The sequence below is a fragment of the Phaenicophaeus curvirostris genome, assembly GCF_032191515.1.
Source record: "Phaenicophaeus curvirostris isolate KB17595 chromosome W unlocalized genomic scaffold, BPBGC_Pcur_1.0 scaffold_35, whole genome shotgun sequence".
Lineage (NCBI taxonomy): Eukaryota > Metazoa > Chordata > Aves > Cuculiformes > Cuculidae > Phaenicophaeus > Phaenicophaeus curvirostris.
Genome location: NW_027206664.1, coordinates 1087923 through 1110154, shown reverse-complemented (window position 1 = coordinate 1110154; position 22232 = coordinate 1087923). Strand labels below are relative to the sequence as shown.

The 22232-nt window shown below is 45.5% G+C and overlaps 1 protein-coding gene across 8 annotated transcripts in view; it reads left to right on the top strand.

Moving 5' to 3' along the window:
- Positions 1–22232, top strand: part of LOC138733828 (CBP80/20-dependent translation initiation factor-like) — a 259905-nt gene that overhangs the window by 78194 nt on the left and 159479 nt on the right. For 6 of the 8 annotated variants that reach the window (XM_069881324.1, XM_069881318.1, XM_069881323.1 and 3 more), the window contains 3 exons: positions 11360–11433; positions 12341–12445; positions 13644–13722. In XM_069881324.1, coding sequence (XP_069737425.1) covers positions 11360–11433; positions 12341–12445; positions 13644–13722 — 258 coding nt within the window. The remainder of the gene's footprint in view (positions 1–11359; positions 11434–12340; positions 12446–13643; positions 13723–22232) is intronic. The other 2 variants (XM_069881322.1, XM_069881319.1) reach the window with 1 other exon arrangement.

Below are 22232 nucleotides of genomic sequence, written 5' to 3'. Positions count from 1 at the left end.
GCACATATTCCTTCTCGACCCTCACTCGTCCAGCCCAGCTCCTTTATCCTCCTCTTGAGAACTGCAAAAAGGGTTAGCAGCATCACCCACCCCTCGTGTGGCCAGCGTGTGAGCAGACTGAGTGCCAACTTGTTATTTGTCCCACGCTAACAGTGATTTTGACACCAGGCCCTATTCCCATGCCACCTTTCCTGGCTACTCATGCTCCTTGGACTCTGCTTCAAGGTGTTGTAAATACCAGGCAGTTCCAACCGCTTTTCCATTTTTTTTATCCAATTCCCTGCCCATTATCTGCCTAGTTGAGTACAAACAGTCACATACTTTTTCACCACAAGCTGGCGAAGAATAGTTGCTTAAGGTAATTCACTATTTTAAAATTCAAGTGCACAATACTTTAGCAATATATATAAAATTTGTGTGTGTGTGTGTATATATATGTGCCATGTCCAACAACAGACCATTATTTATTATCTCCAATACACAAAGACAAGATCTTGTGTAGAAAGTTGCATGCTGTACAGAGATGCTGCTTTATATGAGCCTGTGAAAGTGCCAGACAGAATTATGGATTTAATTTATTATAGTTTTAGTCTGCTCTGAAATATTCGGCAGCAAAACCCTGTCTGGGCTCCCTCCCACCACTGCAGCTGGCTGCTTGAAATTCAGCTGGGGGACTGGCCAGCTGTGTATGTTTTCCCTGGGGAAGAAGATCTCTGGATCTTCACCCAAGGGCTCAGCTGATGTGCCAGTCTCTGGTGGGTACCACAGGAGGATACAGGAGTCACGCGAGTGATGCTTTTCTGAGTCAAATCAACGCAGCCCCGACACCATCCACCTGGTGCCATGCTCTCTTTTGTTTCAGCTTGTGGGTTTTTTTATTTTTTTTTTCTGGGCATTAAACCTATTTGATCTCCTCCAGCATAGAGCTTGTTTTCTATATGCAAATAACATTCACTGATGCCCAAGCTATTTTCCCTGCATTTGGGCTCTTTCCCACCCTGCAGCAGAGCTAATAATTATTTCTCTCCATGTTGGGCTTCCTTTAACAGCAAGTAACAAATTTTCCTTGGCACCAAAGAGGAGCTGCAAGCTATTGTTCTATCCAGGCAAGTTTTTCTCTTGCTGTTACTGATGTATGAGTGAAACACTGCTGGTGACAACTAGGTTCAGTTTATTACCATTTCTGGCTGTTGATTTTTCACTGGTTGCTTTAAACGTTAAAAAAGAAGAACAAACAACATTAGTAAGTTGTTTGCCTTGAATGTAAATTATCCATCCCAGGCTCTTCTTATGGAAAGGGCATTAACAAAAAACAGAGCGACTCCGCAGGTTTGTCCTATTTCTCCAAGTGGTTGGGAGAAGGAGAGCTGAAAATCGTCCTTCCTGGCCAAGTCCATCCCTTCCCCCATGGCAGCTGGCTGTCACCCATTGTTACCAAGCAAAAGCCTGCATTACTGGCAGTAAATGGGACTGCAATTTATTATATTTCACTGCTTATTTACAGCAATGTTGGTCCATGTCCCACCAGGTGCAGCAGGGACTTGTTGCATTGTTGGGGACCTCAGAGGCTTCTCCAGTTGGTGGTCATGCTGCCTTCCTACTGAGCAGTGAAGGAGCAGGCAGGGTGTGTGGATCACATCTGGATTAACCTATACCTTGCTGGTAGCACCCTTCTGCCATCCTCCCTGAGGAGCTGATGGTGGTGGAGATTACTTGGTTTGCCTTCCCATTAACCCAGTAGGAACAACAGCATGCCTATGACAGACAGAGGTGGTGGATTTCCACTCTTGGGCATTGATTGGAGAGGACTAGCTGGCCAGGGTCAAGAACATCCCAATGGCTGCACTAACAAGTTAACAGCATAAGATACTGAGTGTCCTGCACTGTTCAGTAGTGTGGACCTGTAAAGGGCTTTGCAGGGATTGTGTGCCATTGTCACCAAGTTGGGCATGTCCTGCCAAAGCATGTCTGAACCCAAGTCCAAGCCTTGCTGATAAGGAAAGCATGAGAAGTTCCCACAAAATCAAAGCTAATATCACGTGAAACTTTATTTTCCATGTCTCTATGACTCTAGGAAGCACTCTAAGTGCTAGTGCCAAAATGTTCCCAGGCAGGAGATGCTTCAAGTCATGTGAGAACAGACTGTAGGCAGAGGACATCTTACCTGCCTGCATCTGGGGAAGTGTAGCTGGAGGAGGTTTCTTTGACTGCTGTGTGTGGGGTGGGAGCAGAGCAGATCCACTCAAACCTTTCAGGTCCTTCTTTCATGTGTTTCACTTGAACCTCAAAACCCTCGTTGAAGATGAGCACTTGGCTTCCAACCATATGAAGCCATGGATGGAAAAGCTGTTAGATTGCCAAAGCAGAGGCAATAGTACGACCCTCTTCCAGAGGGAACACAAAGAACCACACAGGCTGGGCTCTTTCATGACGAGTCCAGAGAGTTCTTGTAGGCTTAACTTTCTATGCCAAATCCATCAGGTCCTTTGGTCCTGTATTGTGGCACAGGTATAAGAAAACCCTTACTTTTCCTGGTAGAAGAGCTCCAAGTGATGTTTGGTGTCCCTTCTGCTGTGCCTTTACCAAAGCAGTGATAAGATACTGTACCAAATTGGAGAGGGGTGGGGAAGGTGGACGTGGACCTGGGGAAGGAAGGAGCAAAGCCAGAGTAGTTGGTTTTTCTGCATGATATTTTTATAAGGGTAAATTTTCTGGGTTTTTTTGTAGCTTTATGCAATACATTGAGAAGAAAGAAGCTGGAAATTTGTCCTTACTAAAATGTTTAGAATGATCTTATTCTTTTTTGTAAAAGATACTTTTAAAATTATTAAAATAATTGTTCCCGTATAAATCATTATTTTTCCATAGAAAAATTGGAGTGGTTGTTCTAGAATAGGCCTAGAAGAGCAGGGAGATTTTGCATTCAATACTTGGCATATGGTGTCAAAACTCACTGCAAGATTTAGCTACAGCATATGAAAACCTCTGCTGTGAAAAAAAAAATCAAAAAGGACCTTTTACACGATAGCTGTCTTCTCTTCTGACTAAGATTAAGACTCAGAGTTTGGGAGTCATTTGAAGGACGCCTCACAGCTTGGTCTAGGGAGTTCCTTGTATGTGCCATGGTAGAACAGTTGTTAATGCTGGGGGGTATCTCAAAGGCTCTTGTGTCCTGAGGAGTCCTCTAGCTCTCTGTTGTCTTTTCTTTTTTTCTCTGGTCCACCTTAGGCTGTGAATGCTGTATATTGAATACTGAGATTTTTACATACAGTTGAATATGGATTCTATCAAGATTCCACTGATGTCTTCAGGCCACTTAAAGCTTGTGGCATTACCATACTTGGTCTACACCTCTTCCAACACAGCCAACTTCACCCATACTTTAAATCACTGAGAGCAACCATGTAGGTTGTCACTGCATTTCCATTTATTGCCTATAAATTGGGGAAAGTTATCTCCTTTTTCTGCAAATGGGATTTTCAAACTTGCACTGAAGCAGCAGAAAATATTAACTCATGAGCTGGCAAAGGGAGCAGGATTAATTAGTTCATGACTCAAAGAGCTAGCTGAGAAGGTAAAAATTGCAGTGGAAGTGAAACGTGATTATTGCTAATTAAAATGCAAATGTTAGATTTGACAGCTAGTTTCCAAAGGAGAGTGGCTGGCAGTGTTCATGTGCACAACCCTCTCTCTTCCCAAGAGGATGCAGAGCTTGTCCAGAAGGATTGTCATGGATGAAAGCAGCTGCTGGAAATTGGTCTCTGGAGGGAGTGCCGTTTCCCTCCAAGCCCCAAAGTGTGGCTCAGAGGTCCCATCTCCTGCTGGTGAGTGTAGACCATGAATGGTAGGTGGATGAGCCCAAATAAGAGCTGGGAACAAGAGTTCAGTGGAAGTTTGGGATGTTGGGAGAGTCTTGTTCTTTTGAGGGCATAGCAGAGTGTAATGGAGACAGATAATGGGGGATTAGGTTGGCAGGAGGTAAGGACATGGAATGGAGAACTTTGTGTCATTACACCTGTTTCTTCAGATTTCGTCAGAGCTGTGGGCAAATCTGTTCCTACAACATTCTGAATTCATTTAGCAAGAGTAGCGTGTGGGAGACACGCAGCCCATGCTGCGGGATGGAGGGTGAGCAGTGCTGCATCTCACTGCCACAGAGCCTTGGCTTTCTGCTGAAGTCCAACTGCCTGTATGGGTTTGGGATTAGTTTTTTATGTTTTTCTGCGATGATGCTGGTGGAGGGGTTTTGTTGCTCGGTTGCTGTTTTTTAAGGAATGTTTTTTACCTGCATACTCTTGCCTGCTCCTTGAGTATCACCCATAAAGTTGGTGTGAACTTCCCTGCTCCTGCAGAAAGGAGGTCTACAGAGAGAGTTCATTTTAGCATGAAAGGGCTTTATTAGAAGACACAAAGTCACCAGAAATGTCTGGGAGAGTTTCTGGTGGACATATATCTGTTCTAGAGATTTGAACCCCCATCACTAAGGTGGCACTAAAAAGTTGTTCATCTTTGGCAATTAGTCAGAAATTTAGGAATTATTTAGAAATATTTAATATTTAATATTCAATATTTAGAAATATTGAGCTTGGCTGTGCTGGCGAGTTTGAACATGACTGTATTTAGGCCATACTCAGTTGGATTGTTTCAGTCTATATTTTCTTATGAAAAATTGTAATTTTCAACAAGAAAAACCTTTAATAAGAGCTTTTTCAGACAGTTGAGTATCTATATATTTTCTTGTTTTCTACCAAAGTACAATCAAGGTTTTGTTGGCAGCTGAGAAGAAGGAAAGGTGAGGGAACCTTCTCAAACATAGAACTGAAAAATGCTTAAGACGTGACACGGGATAATCCCTGAATTTATACCATAGACTCAGTCGACCACTTGACATTGTTCTATGTTAATGCTAAGCACAGTGATGAGCTAATGCTGATGCAATTGAATGACAAAGAGCATGATTTTCTGTTTGTAGTGGTTTGCTGGAGGATGGTAATGAGGAGTGGCAAGAGGAACTGGTGGGATGCTGAGCTGGGCTTTGAAAAGCTGCTGCATGCATGCAAATGCCGACTTTGTGGGGAATTTGCTGAAGCTGCATGCATGGGTAAACAGTCAGGGTCCATGCAGCTGGTGGCGTGGTCTGACCCTCTGTGTGGGCAGCTACAGGGATTGGGAGGCAGTGGATGGACATGATGTGTGCTCGCAGGGGCAGGAGGACAGAGGTTATGGACGTGCATTTAAACCATACTGGGCATAGGATTTGCTTTACCAGATCTCTGATCTCTGGGTATTGATGTTATTCTTGTCAGTGTATGTCTCAGTCATCATTCCTATTGGCTTTATTAATTTTCAGCAGTACTGACCCCTTTGTGGTGTAAATTATTATCTAAAGCTGAGGGTTGAGTCATTGGGAACTTCATGTTAAAACTGCTTACAGTTATAATTGCAGTCCTGGGGTAACTGACAGCAAGTCACTTCTTTTCATGAACGCATACAATTTTTTTTTTTTTGTCCTCAGATTTGAGAATTGACTTTATTAAAGCCCTATTATTAAGTCTCGGTACCATGCTGTGAGCATTGTAGTAAACGCCTTGCAGTGCAGGTTCTCTTGAACAGCAAGCATGCTCCCTGCCTTGTGTGTTGAGACAGAAACTGATAATAAAGACAGGTCATCAAAGACCGAAAGGATGTCTTGAAATTACGTGGGATGCTGGACTTTTTCAGACTTTTTGGTGCCAACAGCGGAGGGTTAGCAAGTCTAGAAAACACGCTTATCTTGCAAAGCAGATGAGGCAGATTGTGGTTTAACACTTAATCAGATCAGTGGCATTTGGAGTGATATGGAGGTTTCGCAGCCAGATGTCGCTGCAGTAAAATCAGGTAAGACCACCACCCCCTGGCTCATATCTGTGTACCTAAACTCATTTGTCCAGAGGGGCATGCTGAGCCACTGGGTTCCGCAACACAACAGACTTTGCTAAGGGGAAATTGGCATCCAATAATTGACTTAGTTTCACCTTGCTAAGAATCACCAAGACTATAAATCTAGCATTTAGAATCCTCTATTTTGAGGATGGGAACCCCAACTATAGGATGGGTTGATGGGCCTGAATCTCCCTCTCTTCCCCAAGCAGGGACACCTCCTTGGTAAAATTTGTGCCTCTGACCATGACGGATGTTACCCGGGAAATTATAGTTAACTGTAAGCACTTAATTTTTAGATCTAACTTGATTTTGCAGTGAGTGATTTTATTGCCAGAAAATCTCAAACATTTTATAGGTATCACTTCAATAAATTGTTTTATTGATTCATATTTGTGAATCTGATCAGTGAATAATGGGCTCTGACAGGCAAACACTAGTCCTATCAACCTTGTGAGACTGCTCAGTGAAAGCCCCTCTTTGGACACTGATGGGCAAGTTGACCCTGACCAGGGGGGCTTCCTTTTCTTAGCTACATGTCAGACCCTTCACCCTTTTAATGTGACAAATGACCATAGTGACTCATGACTTAAAGACAAGGTGCGTAATCGTTTGGCCTCAGTGCCGTTTTTATGGAGTTTGGCTAATGCTTGGAGCATCTCCGAGAGGTCATGGGGACATTGTCTAGGAGGACCAGGAGCTGCAGCCCAGTTTGGGTGGGAGCATCCAACTGCTTCCTAGAAGCTTGCACCTGTCTGACCTCCTGCACTACCTGAACCATTGCTGCAATTTTCCCTAATTGCTGGGATTAGCGCTGGGGCTGACCTGCCTATGCTCACCAGTGGAGCATCGATGAGCTGATGCGCCAAGGAGTTGCAGGGGAGCTGGGTGGAACAGCTTGTGCTGCCTCCTCTTATGCCACAGGTTAGGAGGTGTTGGTGCCAAGGCTCTTCCTCTACATCCAGATTTCAAGGTAAGCGTTGGAGGGTAATTGCTAGGTGCTTTATTTCAGGGCTCAAGAAGGAACTCTTCAGAAGTCCTGTACTGAGCTGAATTTGAGTAACAATTTTAGGACACAACCTCTTGCATTAGGAACCCATGTTATCTTGATAGTTTTGTTGCTGATGTGTATCAGCCTTGTTGCAATTGGTTACATGTTCCCAGTCTTTCTCCCTGAACCCAAATACTTCACTCTTAGGAAATCCTATTGTAGCTGGCTCAGTGACAGGTTCTTAAAAAATCCCGTGTTCATAGGAAATGGAAAGAGAAATGGATCTATCTGCAAGAAGAGGTATCTCTTCTTTGGGTGATAGCTATAAAAACCTGCACATGTGTATTTTCATTATACTGCATGAGGATGCTTCTAAGGATTTAGAAAAACATTTTATCTCCTTAATGGAGAAAATTTTGTGTACATTTGTCTAAAATTGTGGGAGTTCTATACATTTCTGGTAGCTTGTTTCTATGCAGAAATGTGTTGACCTGCAGATCCCTTGTCATGGTTTAGCTCCATCCCAGCCAATTTTGGCAGCTAAAACTGAGCAGTCGGGCTTCCAATTCCATTCGCCCCCCCAGGGAAAGGGGAAAGGGAAATGAGAGGAAAAGACAGCTTTAATAAAATAGTAATAATAATAATAAAGAAAATAATAAAATATATACAAATATATGAGATCACACCCCCACCCCTCGATGACTATATGTCACCAAAAATGCTGCAGAGCAGACACGAGGGAAAGGGTCCATGGCTAGGAGGGAGCTGGGCTCAGGAACTGGATTCAGGAACGCACGGATCCAGGATCAAGGGCAAATAAACAGATGATGTCCTCACTAGATGTTGGCCATCACAGAAGGGAGACCCTTGTGAACTCTCAGTTTTATACCGAGAATGACGTATATGAGATGGAATACTCTGTTGGTCAGTTTGGGGTCACCTGTCCTGTCCACCTCTCCCTGCAGGTGCGACTTTTTTTGCCTTTTTGACTTAGGGCACTCCACCAGCTCTAGGATGGCCTTGATTTCTGTAGGAATAAGTATAAGCATTAGCCTTTCTGCATACCAATGCCCCATGTTATCACTGCTAGAGAGAAAGACTGTCTGAAAAATTACTTACACAAGACTGATCTGAAATTAGAAAACTGATTTTATTTTAGTTCAAACCACAACATCCCCACAGGTTAAAATCATCATCCATACACCCCCTTGGAGGAGCCAAAACAGGGAGCAATGTGGCTGTGTTCTGTGTTTGGAGTACCTGGTCTCTAAATTGGTCATTGTGCTGGGAATGACTGCAGTCTGACCATCTGTACTGAGGATGCATGTACTGCTCATTGGGAAAAGATTTCTCACTTTACGGGCAGCCGATTGGCTAAGTCTGTGAAAGATAATAAAAGATCTTTCTACAAATATATTAACAATAAAAAGAGGACTAGGGGGAATATACAGTCCCTATTGGATGCAGAAGGAACAACAGTGACAGCGGATGAGGAAAAGGCTGAGGTACTTAAAGCCTTCCTTGCCTCAGTCTTTAATTGTAAGGAAAGTTGTTCCGTCTGTGTACAAACCCAGGAGCTAGAGGAGCAGAATGAGGCTCCCATGATGCAAGAGGAGGTGGTTAGAGACTTGCTTGCCCAGCTAGACACCCACAAGTCTATGGGGCCGGATGGGATTCACCCAAGGGTATTAAAGGAGCTGGCGGATGTGCTGGCCAAACCCCTTTCCATCATCTTCCAACAGTCCTGGAAGACTGGGGAAGTCCCACTGGACTGGAGGCTGGCTGATGTTGTGCCCATCTACAAGAAGGGTCGCAGGGAGGATCCAGGGAACTACAGGCCTGTCAGTCTGACCTCAGTGCCAGGGAAAGTCATGGAGCAGGTGATCTTGAGTGCTATCATGAAGCACATGCAAGAGAACCGGGTGATCAGGCCCAGTCAACATGGGTTCACAAAAGGCAGGTCTTGCCAAACTAACCTGATCGCCTTCTATGACCAAGTGACTCGGCTGCTGGATGAGGGAAAGGCTGTGGATGTATCTTCCTGGACTTCAGTAAAGCCTTTGACACAGTTTCTCCCAGCATTCTGCTTGAGAAACTGTCAGCCTCTGGCCTGGACAGGCGCACACTCTCCTGGGTGGAAAACTGGTTGGCTGGCCGGGCCCAGAGAGTGGTGGGAAATGGCGTTAACTCCAGCTGGAGGCCAGTTACCAGTGGGGTTCCCCAGGGCTCAGTGCTGGGTCCAGCCCTGTTCAATGTCTTTATCAATGACCTGGATGAAGGCATTGAGTGCACCCTTAGCAAGTTTGCAGATGACACTAAGCTGGGTGGAAGTGTTGATCTGCTGGAGGGTAGGGAGGCTCTGCAAAGGGATCTGAACAGGCTGGACCGCTGGGCTGAGACCAATGGCATGAGGTTTAACAAGGCCAAATGCCAGGTCCTGCACTTGGGGCACAACAACCCTATGCAGTGCTACAGACTAGGAGAAGTCTGTCTAGAAAGCTGCCTGGAGGAGAGGGACCTGGGGGTGTTGGTTGACAGCGACTGAACATGAGCCAGCAGTGTGCCCAAGTGGCCAAGAAGGCCAATGGCATCTTGGCTCGTATCAGAAACGGTGTGACCAGCAGGTCCAGGGAGGTTATTCTCCCTCTGTACTCGGCACTGGTGAGACCGCTCCTCGAATCCTGTGTTCACTTCTGGGCCCCTCACCACAAGAAGGATGTTGAGGCTCTGGAGCGAGTCCAGAGAAGAGCAACAAAACTGGTGAAGGGGCTGGAGAACAGGCCTTATGAGGAACGGCTGAGAGAGCTGGGGTTGTTTAGCCTGGAGAAGAGGAGGCTGAGGGGAGACCTTATTGCTCTCTACAACTACCTAAAAGGAGGTTGTGGAGAGGAGGGAGCTGGCCTCTTCTCCCAAGAGACAGGGGACCGGACGAGAGGGAATGGCCTCAAGCTCCACCAGGGGAGGTTTAGGATGAACATTAGGAAAAAATTGTTCATGGAAAGGGTCCTTGGGCATTGGAACAGGCTGCCCAGGGAGGTGGTTGAGTCACCTTCCCTGGAGGTGTTTAAGGGGCAGGTGGACGAGGTGCTGAGGGGCATGGTTTAGTGTTTGATAGGAATGGTTGGGGTCGGTGATCCAGTGGGTCTTTTCCCACTGGATTCTATGATTCTATGACTGAGGTCTGGGACTTCATTAAAATATGGTCAATTGTTAATGAGTTTTTAGTGTCACAGTTAATAATATTTGAAAATGACAAATTTTAGGATGGGGAATATATCGAAGCCACCTTCTCCAGCACTTTTTTCACCATAGCAGGACCATTTGGGCTGAAATACTTAAATAATCTGAATATGTGCAAGTTTATGAATAATCTGAATATGTGTAAGAGATGTTTGAGGAAAATTGGATTCCCTGTTTGTAGTGCATTTTTGTGTCCATCCGATATGAGTTTGAGTCAAGTCTAATTTCTTGAATGGTCCTGGCAAAATCCAACCTACTTGTTCACCTGTAAAGGGTGGAGAGGGCAGCTCTCTTTCTGTGGGGAGGATGTGTGTAGGCTGATGATTGTAAAGGGGCCATGAAGGATGGATGTGAGGTCTTTGCTTTAGTTGCTCTTGCTTTGAGTTGCCAGTTTACCAAAAGCAGCTGCATGGCAAAATTCGAAGTGCTTTGCAGTTTTCCAGAGGTTTCTCATAATTCCCACCTGATAATACCGTGATGCTTTTGCTTCTTGGGGGAAGGAACTGTCACCTTACTGTTAGTGGGACATGTATTGGAATAACCATGTGAACTCATTTGCCGATGTGCATGGCAGAGGTGGCATGGTGCAGGGTTTGACGTCTCTCACCTGTTGTTAGAGCAAGAAGTCATGCCACCGTGACTCCTTGAAGAAGCAGGGTGACTTTCCCCATCCTTATTGGTGACAGCACACTGATAGCCACTGGTGAAGAGTATCTCTATCCTTAGAGATATTCAAAAGCCATCTGGATCTGGTCCTGGGCACCTGGCTGTAGGTGGCCATGCAGGAGGATTCGACCAGATGAGCTCCAGAGGTCCCTTTCCACCTCAACTGATCTGTGACTCCAAAGCTCAGTGTCTTCATGGCTGGGATTTCAACCTGCCTACTGGACCTTAGTGAGTCTGGGAGGTTGTGGGTGGTGGGGTAGGAGTACAGGGCTGGAGCCAGAGCTGAGCCTATGTGTTGTCTGCTCCATGTTGTCCACAGCTTTGTGACCCTAAGGGCTGAAATTGTCATTCCTTGCCTTCACAGTATGCTTTTGCGGCAGGCTAGGGGACTCTGCATTGAAGTGAGCGTGGATTCACATGGGAGTGGAGGAGCCCATGTGCAGAGCTGGGACACCTCCACAGCTGGTGGTGGAAGAGGCTGTGCCGTGGTTCAGATAACGCTGCATGCCTTCTGGCAAGTAACCACCTTTCCCTCCCTCTTAGAATGGCAACAAGGAGAGTTCCCTTGATGTGCTGGGCACGGACATCTGGGCTGCCAACACCTTTGACTCCTTCAGGTAAGCTGGTTTTAAAATGCTTTAAGAGAGAGATGGACTGTGCCTTCTCTTAGCCTTTGCCCGTGTGTCTGTCCTGCTGGTACCCAGGTGCCGGTGGGTACCCCGTTGGTACTCACGTCACTGCTCCTTCTCTTTTTCATCCCCATTTAACCCGCAGCACTAAGTACAGTCAATCTACTTAAAGCATCCTACATGCTTAGGAGAGGCCACTGGATGGGTTTGTAATCCAAACATCTGAAACTGGTACCGATATGATTACTTGTAACCATCCAAGAGCTGCGCAGGCAAGACTTGAGACAGCTCTGAGCTACTGCTCCAGGAATTTACTCTTCCATTAATTGGAAGCGCAATCGTGCATTGGTTTCATAGCTGCTGGGAAGACCCCTTCAGCTGTTGCTTCAGTGCAGGGAAAGTGGTGAAATATGTTTCCTGTCCAGTTTTATTCATATCTCTGTGCCTGGAGCACTGCAAGCGTCTGCAGGGGTTGAGTTCCCACCTGGGACTTGCTCCAGGCCATTGGAGTGGGCAGGCTGTGCAGGGCCACAGAGAACATCTCCATTGCATGGAGCAGACCACTGCCTCTTGTGATACCCCCTTGATTGATACCTACAGAGAGCAAATATAACTTGCAAGGTGTGTGCTGCATCATATATCAAAACTAGGGGTTTAGTGCAAGCAACAAGAGTTCAACATCTCCAAAGAATCCAGAAGAAATGAGAAGAAATGTGATGCAGCAGTGTGAAGGTTGGAGGCCCACATCCATGTGCTCTGTGTCAGGGAGTGGTGCTTCCAGAAGTACCAACTTTCCTCGTCTGCAGGCTCCAATGTGCCCTTTACTCTTCAGCTCAGTGGTGTTTAATTAGCATTGGGCTTACTTTCTTTGTTTTACCCTGTTTTTCTCTTCTAGTGGTGCGACATGGGACTTGCAGCCTGAAAAACTAGATTTCACACAATTTCACAGGAACCTGCGAAACACCTCCAAACACCCATTGCCTCACATAGACAGAGAAGGGTGAGTGCCATAACTGTGATACCATGCTTTCAGCAAGGTCTCTACTTCGCCCTTGCTGTAGGAACATTAGCTTGGTGGCATGGCTCATGTGGAGGACATGGGGAAGAGACACTGGGCCACGTACGGAGTTTAAGGATGCCACGATCAGTCTATATGACTCTTCTGTCATCCAGTTCTGAGCTGGAGCAGATTTGCTCACTGTATTTTGCATTGCTTGGTAGAGTTCAGTCGTTAAACCACAATGGATCCAAGTCTTCTAGAACCAAGTCTCCTAAATTTAAAGATCTCTGAATGTTGGAGCAAAGATCTTGGCTTAGTGGCGATCCCAGTTACAGTTCCCATGAGTGGCAGGGTTTCTGCTGTTCTCCCCAGCAAGACTTCAGGGAAGGTGAGAGCATCAATGTGATCCACAGAGATCCAAGTATTCATCTCCCATCTGCTAGCCATAAAACTGTGAAAACATTAAACAACTCCTTTTAGTGGTGATAGCCTCCAAGGGTTTTCACAGTATAGCTGGATTCCTCTTTGGTTGTTGATTGGTCAAGTCAAATAAATGCATACTGGCACCAGGCAGATCACCAGTGTTGCTTAGATGCACATGAACATTTCTCTGAAGATTCTGTGCAGACTGAGAAGCAATCATAGTATGCTTTTTCCTCTCCTTATTGTTCAGTCCTGGTGCTTAATGCACTGGCAGTAATATTCAGGGATGCAGTCCTGTTATCCCAAGTTATGACAAGGCTTCAACTCATTGTTAATGTATTTATAGAAAGATTTTTTATTATCTTTCACAGACTTAGCCAATCTGATTTCTAGTTGGGCCTTAGCCCTCCTGATTTTTTCCCTGCACAATCTCACTTCCCTCCTGTAGTCCACCCAAGACACCTAAATTGAATTGCTCAGTGCTACTGCTCAGGACTGCCTTTGGTTTTCTCACTGTCTCTGTTACCAAAAGCATTTGAATGCTGCGGCAGAGGATGCAGGTAGACAAGAGTGGGAAAGGCATTTATTTTTTTTATTAATGGCATTACACTCATGTGAGAGTGTTTTGGAGGCAAAGCTTACTCACTTCAGAGAGCTGCTTTGTTTTAATGAGAGTCCTTTTCAGTAAAAACTAATCTTCCCCATGTGCCATTATAGAAAATTAACTTTGATTCCAGTGAGGTTTCACGTGGCTTTGTTTGTTTTCTTCTTGCAGCAGGCTTGGAAAAGGGAAATATGAGGATGGTGACAGCATCAACTTGAACGACATAGAGAAGGCCCTTCCAGTATGCCAGGTAGGTGCTGAGGACGTCACCTGCCCACTATATGGTGGAAAATAGCAGTTCCCTGCCTTACCTTTCCTTAGGAAAACCTCCCCAGAAGTGGGAAAGCCTGGGCTAGATGTCCATTGGGATTGTGATGGAGAATTACACCTGTGGCCTTGCTGTCAACCTTAGTGATAGGCAAGGGCAGTTGGAGATGAAACACTGAGTGCAGTATAAATACATATGCATACATAGAATCATAGAATGGTTTGAGTTGGAAGGGACCTTAAAAATCATCCAGTTCCAAACCCCCCCGCCATGCTCAAAGCCCCATCCAACCTGGCCTTGAACACCTCCAAGGATGGGACATCTACAACTTCTCTGGGCAACCTGGGCCAGGGCCTCACCACCCTCGCAGTAAAAAATTTCTTCCTAATATCTAATCTAAACCTCCCCTCTTTCAGCTTAAATACATATGAACATATTTATACATGCACATGTACACAGGGCTCGTATATTTTAGTAACGGAGATTCTAAAAATCATCAACCCTCCTGACAGCTCCAAAATAAATTGTTGCCAGGAAGCCAGCCGTTTATATGCAGTGGTCATTCACTTGTATGTTTTCTTTAGCTTGTTCCTTCTCCAGATCCCTCTCTACAGCCCAGTTTCGATAGTTCTGGTTAAATGACCCTTGATGCTCAGATACTGGGGAATGATGGGATGAGATCCTCAGTTTAAAAGTCCAATTGAATAGGTCAATTTTTCAGCATCATATTCCTTTTCACTTTCCAGAGCCCTAGTCTTCAAAGGAGCTGAATCTCCTGGGCTGGCCAAGTGTATATGGATGCTTGGTGTGTTTTTGCTGAAGTGTCCTCTTTGCCTCCAGAGGGAGGACAGAGACATCTCCTATGCTGTGATATTGTTACCCTTTTCAATGAAAGCTCATGAGGCTTTTTGTGCATGCATCATGTGAGGAAGTGTCAATCTGTTGGAGGGTAGGGAGGCTCTTCAAAGGGATCCAGTCTGAACCTCCCCTGGCATAGCTTGAGGCCATTGCCCTTGTCCTGTCCCCTGTCACTTGGGAGAAGAGGCCAGCACCCTCCTCTCTACAACCTCCTTTCAGGTAGTTATAGAGAGCAATGAGGTCTCCTCTCAGCCTCCTCTTCTCAAGGCTAAACAACTCCAGCCCTCTCAGCTGCTCCTCATAAGACTTGTTCTCTTCTCTGTTGACGGGAGCATGGAATCAAAACGCAGAGATCAATGTGATCAGCGAGTGTTCACTTTATTGAGCTTAGCTGTTTCTTTATAAACCCTTTTCGGTTACATAACTGGGTGCCCACGAGGGTATCTACAGTGTATTATTGGTTAAAGGTAGCTGTCCATAAGGCTATTACTAACATATTATTGGTTAAACTACTGCACATGCTAAGAAACCAAGTTATACTAAACTTAACTATGTTGACAGTTCTCTTCAATTGTTTTTCTTTCAGCTGGTGCTTGTTCCCACAGAAGTAGCCACTACATTCCTCCCAAGTGGCCCCTGTTTATCTTTCAGCTCTCTGTTTCAAGGCCTTGTTAGAGTTGTTCAGTATTAAACAATCTCACAGCATCCAGGCCTTGTTCTCTGTAAAATGTTCCAACACTTCTCTGGACATGCTCCAGAGCCTCAACATCCTTCTTGTGGTGAGGGGCCCAGAAATGAACACAGGATTCGAGGAGCGGTCTCACCAGTGCCGAGTACAGAGGGAGAATGACCTCCCTGGACCTGCTGGTCACGCCGTTTCTGATACAAGCCAAGATGCCATTGGTCACCTGGGCACACTGCTGGCTCATATTCAGTCGGCTGTCAACCAACACCCCCAGGTCTTTCTCCTCCAGGCAGCTTTCTAGACAGAATTCTCCTAGTCTGTAGCACTGCATAGGGTTGTTGTGCCCCAAGTGCAGGACCCGGCACTTGGCCTTGTTAAACCTCATGCCATTGGTCTCAGCCCAGCGGTCCAGCCTGTTCAGATCCCTTTGCAGAGCCTCCCTACCCTCCAGCAGATCAACACTTCCACCCAGCTTAGTGTCGTCTGCAAACTTGCTAAGGGTGCACTCGATGCCTTCATCCAGGTCATTGATAAAGACATTGAACAGGGCTGGACCCAGCACTGAGCCCTGGGGAACCCCACTTGTCACTGGCCTCCAGCTGGATTTTACACCATTTCCCACCACTCTCTGGGCCCGGCCAGCCAACCAGTTTTCCACCCAGGAGAGTGTGCGCCTGTCCAGGCCAGAGGCTGACAGTTTCTGAAGCAGAATGCTGGGAGAAACTGTGTCAAAGGCGTTCCTGCAGTCCAAGTACACAACATCCACAGCCTTTCCCTCATCCAGCAGCCGAGTCACTTTGTCATAGAAGGCGATCAGGTTAGTTTGACAAGACCTGCCTTTCGTGAACCCATATTGACTGGGCCTGATCACCTGGTTGTCTTGTGTGTGCTGTATGATAGCACTCAAGATGATCTGCTCCAGGATCTTTCCCGGCACCGAGGTCAGACTGATAGCCCTGTAGTTCCCTGGATCCTCCCTGCGACCCTTCTTGTAGATGGGCACAACATCAGCCAGCCTTCAGTCCAGTAGAACTTCCCCAGTCTTCCAGGACTGCTGGTAGATGATGGAAAGGGGTTTGGCAAGCATGTCTGCCATCTCCTTTAATACCCTTGGGTGGATCCCATAGACTTGTGAATGTCTAATTGCCCGAGCAGGTCTCTAACCATTTCCTCTTGGACCTTGGGAGCTTTCTTCTGCTCTCCCTCCTTGTTCTCTGGCTCATGAGGCTGAGTACCCAGGGAACATCTTACCTTTCTATTAAAGACTGAAGCAAAGAAGGCATTAGGTACCTCAGCCTTATCCTCATCCTTTGTCATTATTGTTCTCCCAGTGTCCAGTAAAGGATGGCGATTCTCCTTAGCTCTCCTTTTGTTGTTGATGTATTTGTAGAAAGATTTTTTATTATCTTTCATAGAATTGGCCAAGCTAAGTTCTAGTTGGGCTTTAGCTCTTCTGATCTTCTGATTTTCTCTCTACATGATCTCACTTCACCTTTGTAGTCCTCCAGGGATGCCTGCCCCTTCTTCCAAAGCTCATATACTTGCCTCTTTTTTCTGATATCTAGCCAGAACTCTCTGCTCAGCCAAGCTGGTTTTCTTTCATGCCGGCTAATTTTCTGGCACACGTGGATGGCTTGCTCTTGCACTGCTAGGATTTCCTTCTTGAAGAGCATCCAGACCTCTTGGGCTCCTTTGCCCTTAAGGACTGTCTCCCAAGGAACTTAATCAACCAGCCTTCTGAATAGTCCAAAGTATGCCCTGCATATTTAACACACACCGACTCTGCTTTCATTTCAAGACAAGACCAAGTTTATTGTTACAAGCTCATCTTTATACCTTAGTGAAATGTCAACAACAGTCCTGCAAGTCCTTCATAAAAATTTCCACAGCTGCTGTTCTCCGTCCCAGCTCCTCGTGACCACTGTTATTGTTTCTATGCCTTCTTGGTTTTGCCACTGATGTTGAATTTTCTCATGCTGGAGGCTCGCTGGTTATCAAAGCTCTCTTCACTCTTATCTCCAGAGGCTCAGCAGCATTCATGGTCATTTTTTTGGTCAGCATCTATTCTGACATCTCCCCCTTTTTTGATCTCATGAACTACTCATATTTGTATTAACACTCTATCAATCAAGCTCTGCACTAATTTGATTAAGCAAGGCACACAAATCAATATGCTAGAAAAAAATCAAGTAAAATCATAAAACCTATCATGACTAATTTTATAATCCAAGGTCCAATTCCAACAAAAAGTCCTGCACATTTATTCCATTCATTCTATATTTGCAATTTTTCTGTTAAATCTTCTAAGGTGTTAATACTTTAATGTATAAATTCTGAATGGTCTGATAAATATGTCAAAACACTAGATAAAGCTGCCAATGGGGCATTTGTTTGATGACGCTGAGCCAAAGTGTGGTTTAAAATCACAGAAACATTCGGAGTTAATAATATGAATTTGCCTAATGTACGTGGGCCTCCTGAAATACAGGAAGGAATATCTGCCTATGCTCTGTCTCCTCAAATAAAATACAATTCTCTCGGTAATTGCAGGGAGATGTTGGATTTGGATATATCTGCAGATATGTAATTACATCATATAAAATCATTTCTACACACACTAAGTAAGGAATTAACATTTTATATGTGTTACATTTTTGCTTATATAAATAAAATATTTACTAAAATCTACTTTTATCACACCTAATAAAGAACATTATCTATCAGCAAACTTACTAAACAGGTGCTAAATGGATTGGTTGGAGTTCCTACCGACAAACACAATAAATCTTGCTGTGCCGCGTTGGCTAGGGTTACCCAGATGATTACTTGGGACTGTGCGGGGATCCACAGAATGGTGGTTGCTCAACACGAAATTCCCACAATTATTGCAATGCAGGTCGCACACATCTTGCTGGCATCCACTGCGGTCCCTGATCTCTAGAGACACAAGCATACCCTCGCCCCCACGTTATTAATGGCCATGGACCTTCCCATTGTCTCGTTTCTAAGTTACAGAATCACAGAATCACAGAATAACCAGGTTGGAAGAGACCCACCGGATCATCGAGTCCAACCATTCCTATCAAACACTAAACCATGCCCCTTAGCACCTCGTCCAACCGTGCCTTAAACACCTCCAGGGAAGGTGACTCAACCACCTCCCTGGGCAGCCTGTTCCAGTGCCCAATGACCCTTTCTGTGAAGAATTTTTTCCTAATATCCAGCCTAAACCTCCCCTGGCGGAGCTTGAGGCCATTCCCTCTTGTCCTGTCCCCTGTCACTTGGGAGAAGAGGCCAGCACCCTCCTCTCTACAACGTCCTTTCAGGTACTTCTAGAGAGCAATGAGGTCTCCCCTCAGCCTCCTCTTCTCCAGGCTAAACAACCCCAGCTCTCTCAGCCGTTCCTCATAAGACCTGCTCTCCAGCCCCCTCACCAGCTTTCTTGCTTTTCTCTGGACTCGTTCCAGAGCCTCAACATCCTTCTTGTGGTGAGGGGCCCAGAACTGAACACAGGATTTGAGGAGCGGTATCACCAATGCTGAGTACAGAGGGAGAATAACCTCCCTGGACCTGCTGGTCACGCCTTTCCTGATACAAGCCAAGATGCTATTGGCCTTCTTGGCCACCTGGGCACACTGCTGGCTCATGTTCAGTCGGTTGTCAACCAACACCCCCAGGTCCCTCTCCTCCAGGCAGCTTTCTAGACAGACTTCTCCTAGTCTGTAGCACTGCATAGGGTTATTGTGCCCCAAGTGCAGGACCCAGAATTTGGCCTTGTTAAACCTCATGCCATTGGACTCTGCCCAGCAGTCCAGCCTGTTCAGATCCCTTTGCAGAGCCTCCCTACCATCCAGCAGATCGACACTTCCATCCAGCTTAGGGTCATCCGCAAACTTGCTAAGGGTGCACTCGATGCCTTCATCCAGGTCATTGATAAAGACATTGAACAGGGCTGGACCCAGCACTGAGCCCTGGGGAACCCCACTTGTCACTGGCCTCCAGCTGGATTTTACACCATTTCCCACCACTCTCTGGGCCCGGCCAGCCAACCAGTTTTCCACCCAGGAGAGTGTGCGCCTGTCCAGGCCAGAGGCTGACAGTTTCTGAAGCAGAATGCTGGGAGAAACTGTGTCAAAGGTGTTCCTGCAGTCCAAGTACACAACATCCACTGCCTTCCCCTCGTCCAGCAGCCGAGTCACTTGGTCATAGAAGGCGATCAGGTTAGTTTGGCAAGACCTGCCTTTTGTGAACCCCTGTTGACTGGGCCTGATCACCCAGTTCTCTTGCATGTGCTTCATGATAGCACTCAAGATCACCTGCTCCATGACTTTCCCTGGCACTGAGGTCAGACTGACAGGCCTGTAGTTTCCTGGGTCCTCCCTGCGACCCTTACGTATCATTACTTTAGCTTTACTCATGTTATCATATGATTTCGTGATAAAATGTCGCTCTAACGGGCGAATGTTGTCTTGGCAACGATTTAAAAAATTTAGAACATACATAGCTTTTAATAGTCTCTCTTGAGGGGCATATCCCACGCTCACGCTTTTTTGTTTTAACAACATATTTTTTAATGTACCATGAGCTTGTTCAACTATGGCTTGCCCTGTCGGTGAGTGAGGAATGCCCGTGACATGTGTGATTCCCCATTGCTGAAAAAAGGATTTTGTTATATTAGAAACATATCCTGGGCCATTGTCTGTTTTTACTGGTTTTGGCACCCCCAAAATAGCAATTGCATTTTGCTCGTTCCCCCATATGTGCGGAGGCAACAAAGCAGGTAGTCATGGTGTCAATTGACACATGTACACATTTTAGATGTCCAAACTCGGGGATGTGTGTTACATCAGTTTGCCATATTTCAAGTGGACCCAATCCACGAGGATTTACACCGTCAAAAGTAGCATTTGGGATTAATTGACAATCAGGGCACATCTGTACAATTTGTCAAGCTTGCTCATGAGTTAACTGAAACATTTTCCTAAGGGCTGTACTACCTTGGTGATAAAAATCATGTGACATATATGCTTGTTGTAATGTATCTGGAATGATTACAGGGGCTGCCAGAGCATCAGCTCGGCGATTGCCTTCAACCAAATATCCTGGTAAATTTGTATGAGTACGTCCATGCATTATAAAGTAAGGTTCGTGTCGATTGTCTAACAGATATTTCAATTCCTTTCAAAAAGCATATAGCTGCCCACTGTCTACATACTTTAAATAGGCATTCTCCAAGCATGAAACAATGCCAACAACAGAGGCTGAATCGGTAACAATGTTTATGGGTTGTGAAAACAGCTTAAAGCATCTAACAACTGCAGCCAATTCCACAATTTGAGGTGATCCTGACACTTGATAAATGTCTGATTTCCACATGCCTTGTTTGGTCCTCCAAACAATCACTGATTTTCCAGTTTTCCCTGATCCATCTGTAAAAAGTGTGAACGCCTCCTTCAGAGGGATATGACTTAATTTTGTGGCAGGAATTAAGCTTATGCACTCAAGCAAACTCAAAAGGGGGCTCGGAGGATAATGAATGCTAATTTGTCCTTTAAAGTCTGCTAATGCAATTTGCATAGAAAAGGAATGTTGCAAAGCCAGTCTACTTGTTGTTGAGTCATGGGAACATAGATGGTTGAGGGATCTATCCCATCCAATTCCAATAAACGATTGCGACCCTTTTGAATTAACATAGCTAACATTTCATGCTGAGTTGTTCTTGTTTTAGAAAACTGATGTGGTAAAAATATCCATTCTAAAGGTCTAAACATGGCAGATACATCTTCTACCCATTGGGCTAAAACTCCAAACGGTTGGAATTTGGCTGAAATAATATATAATTCAATTGGAGTATTTAACCATTTGCGAAATATTTGTTTCTGACTAAGCTTTTTAGCGACCTTGTCTAATGCAACCAATGAATCTTTGTCTAATTGCCTGGGAGAGGTTAAATCTGAATCCCCTTTTAACAACATAAACAAAGGGTGTAATTCTTCTGTAGTGATGCCTATCAAGGGGCGTATCCAATTTATGTCTCCTAACAATTTTTGCACATTGTTCAGTGTCTTTACAGAATATAGAAGGAAGGGTGGTCTGCACCACAGTGGCCCCCGTTAAAAATGGGTGCTCAAAGTAAGATCCCATTGTGCTGTGCAATCTCTACCCCATAAGGCAGTAGGAAGTGCCAGAACATATTGTTTAACAGTTGCCGCTTGACCCTCGGGTCCATATATGATTACGGAGTGTAAACTTTACCGTGGGCTAGTCGCTCCCCCCACCCCAGTCAGAGCAGTAAGTGGTTCGGTCAATGGCCAATCTGTTGGCCACTCTGTTAAAGAAAAGACTGTGACATCGACGCCGCTGTCTGTAATACCGGTAAAATATTATTCTCTGTTGCTCTGTTAGTGGCGTACTTTGCAAGTTAACGTCGGTCGTGATGTTTGCAGTTTCTGCATCCATAGAACCACAGGCTGGTCGGTGGAGCCAAAACCTCCTTCTCCCCGTAAGTGATTTTCTGCATGGGGTACAATTCCTTGAAAACAAATCAGCTGAGCAATTCTAGTGTCCTTTGGTATAAAGCAGGGAGGCATAGATGTCCAAGCCATTATTTGTATTATTCCCGTAGGATTGGCATCAATTAGTCCCGGTAAAACAAACAATCTGTGCCGTGTGGCAGATGATCGTCCAATTAACAGTGCACCAAGTCCGCTTCCTAAGGGGCCCTTAACTGCCGTGGGGATGAGCTGAACTGCAGTGCCTGTTAATTCTGTATCGCTGGCGGTGGCCAGGTCCAGCCCTGTACTGCACAGAGCTGGCTTGCATTGCAGCAGGGCTCTGAGGGGGTACTTTTATCGGGGCGCGCCCTCTCACCATTGCACTCGGCTGCATGTTTCCCTGTGTGCCCCAAGGAGCCAGTGCCCGACCGTCTTTGTGAAATCTAGATCTGCAA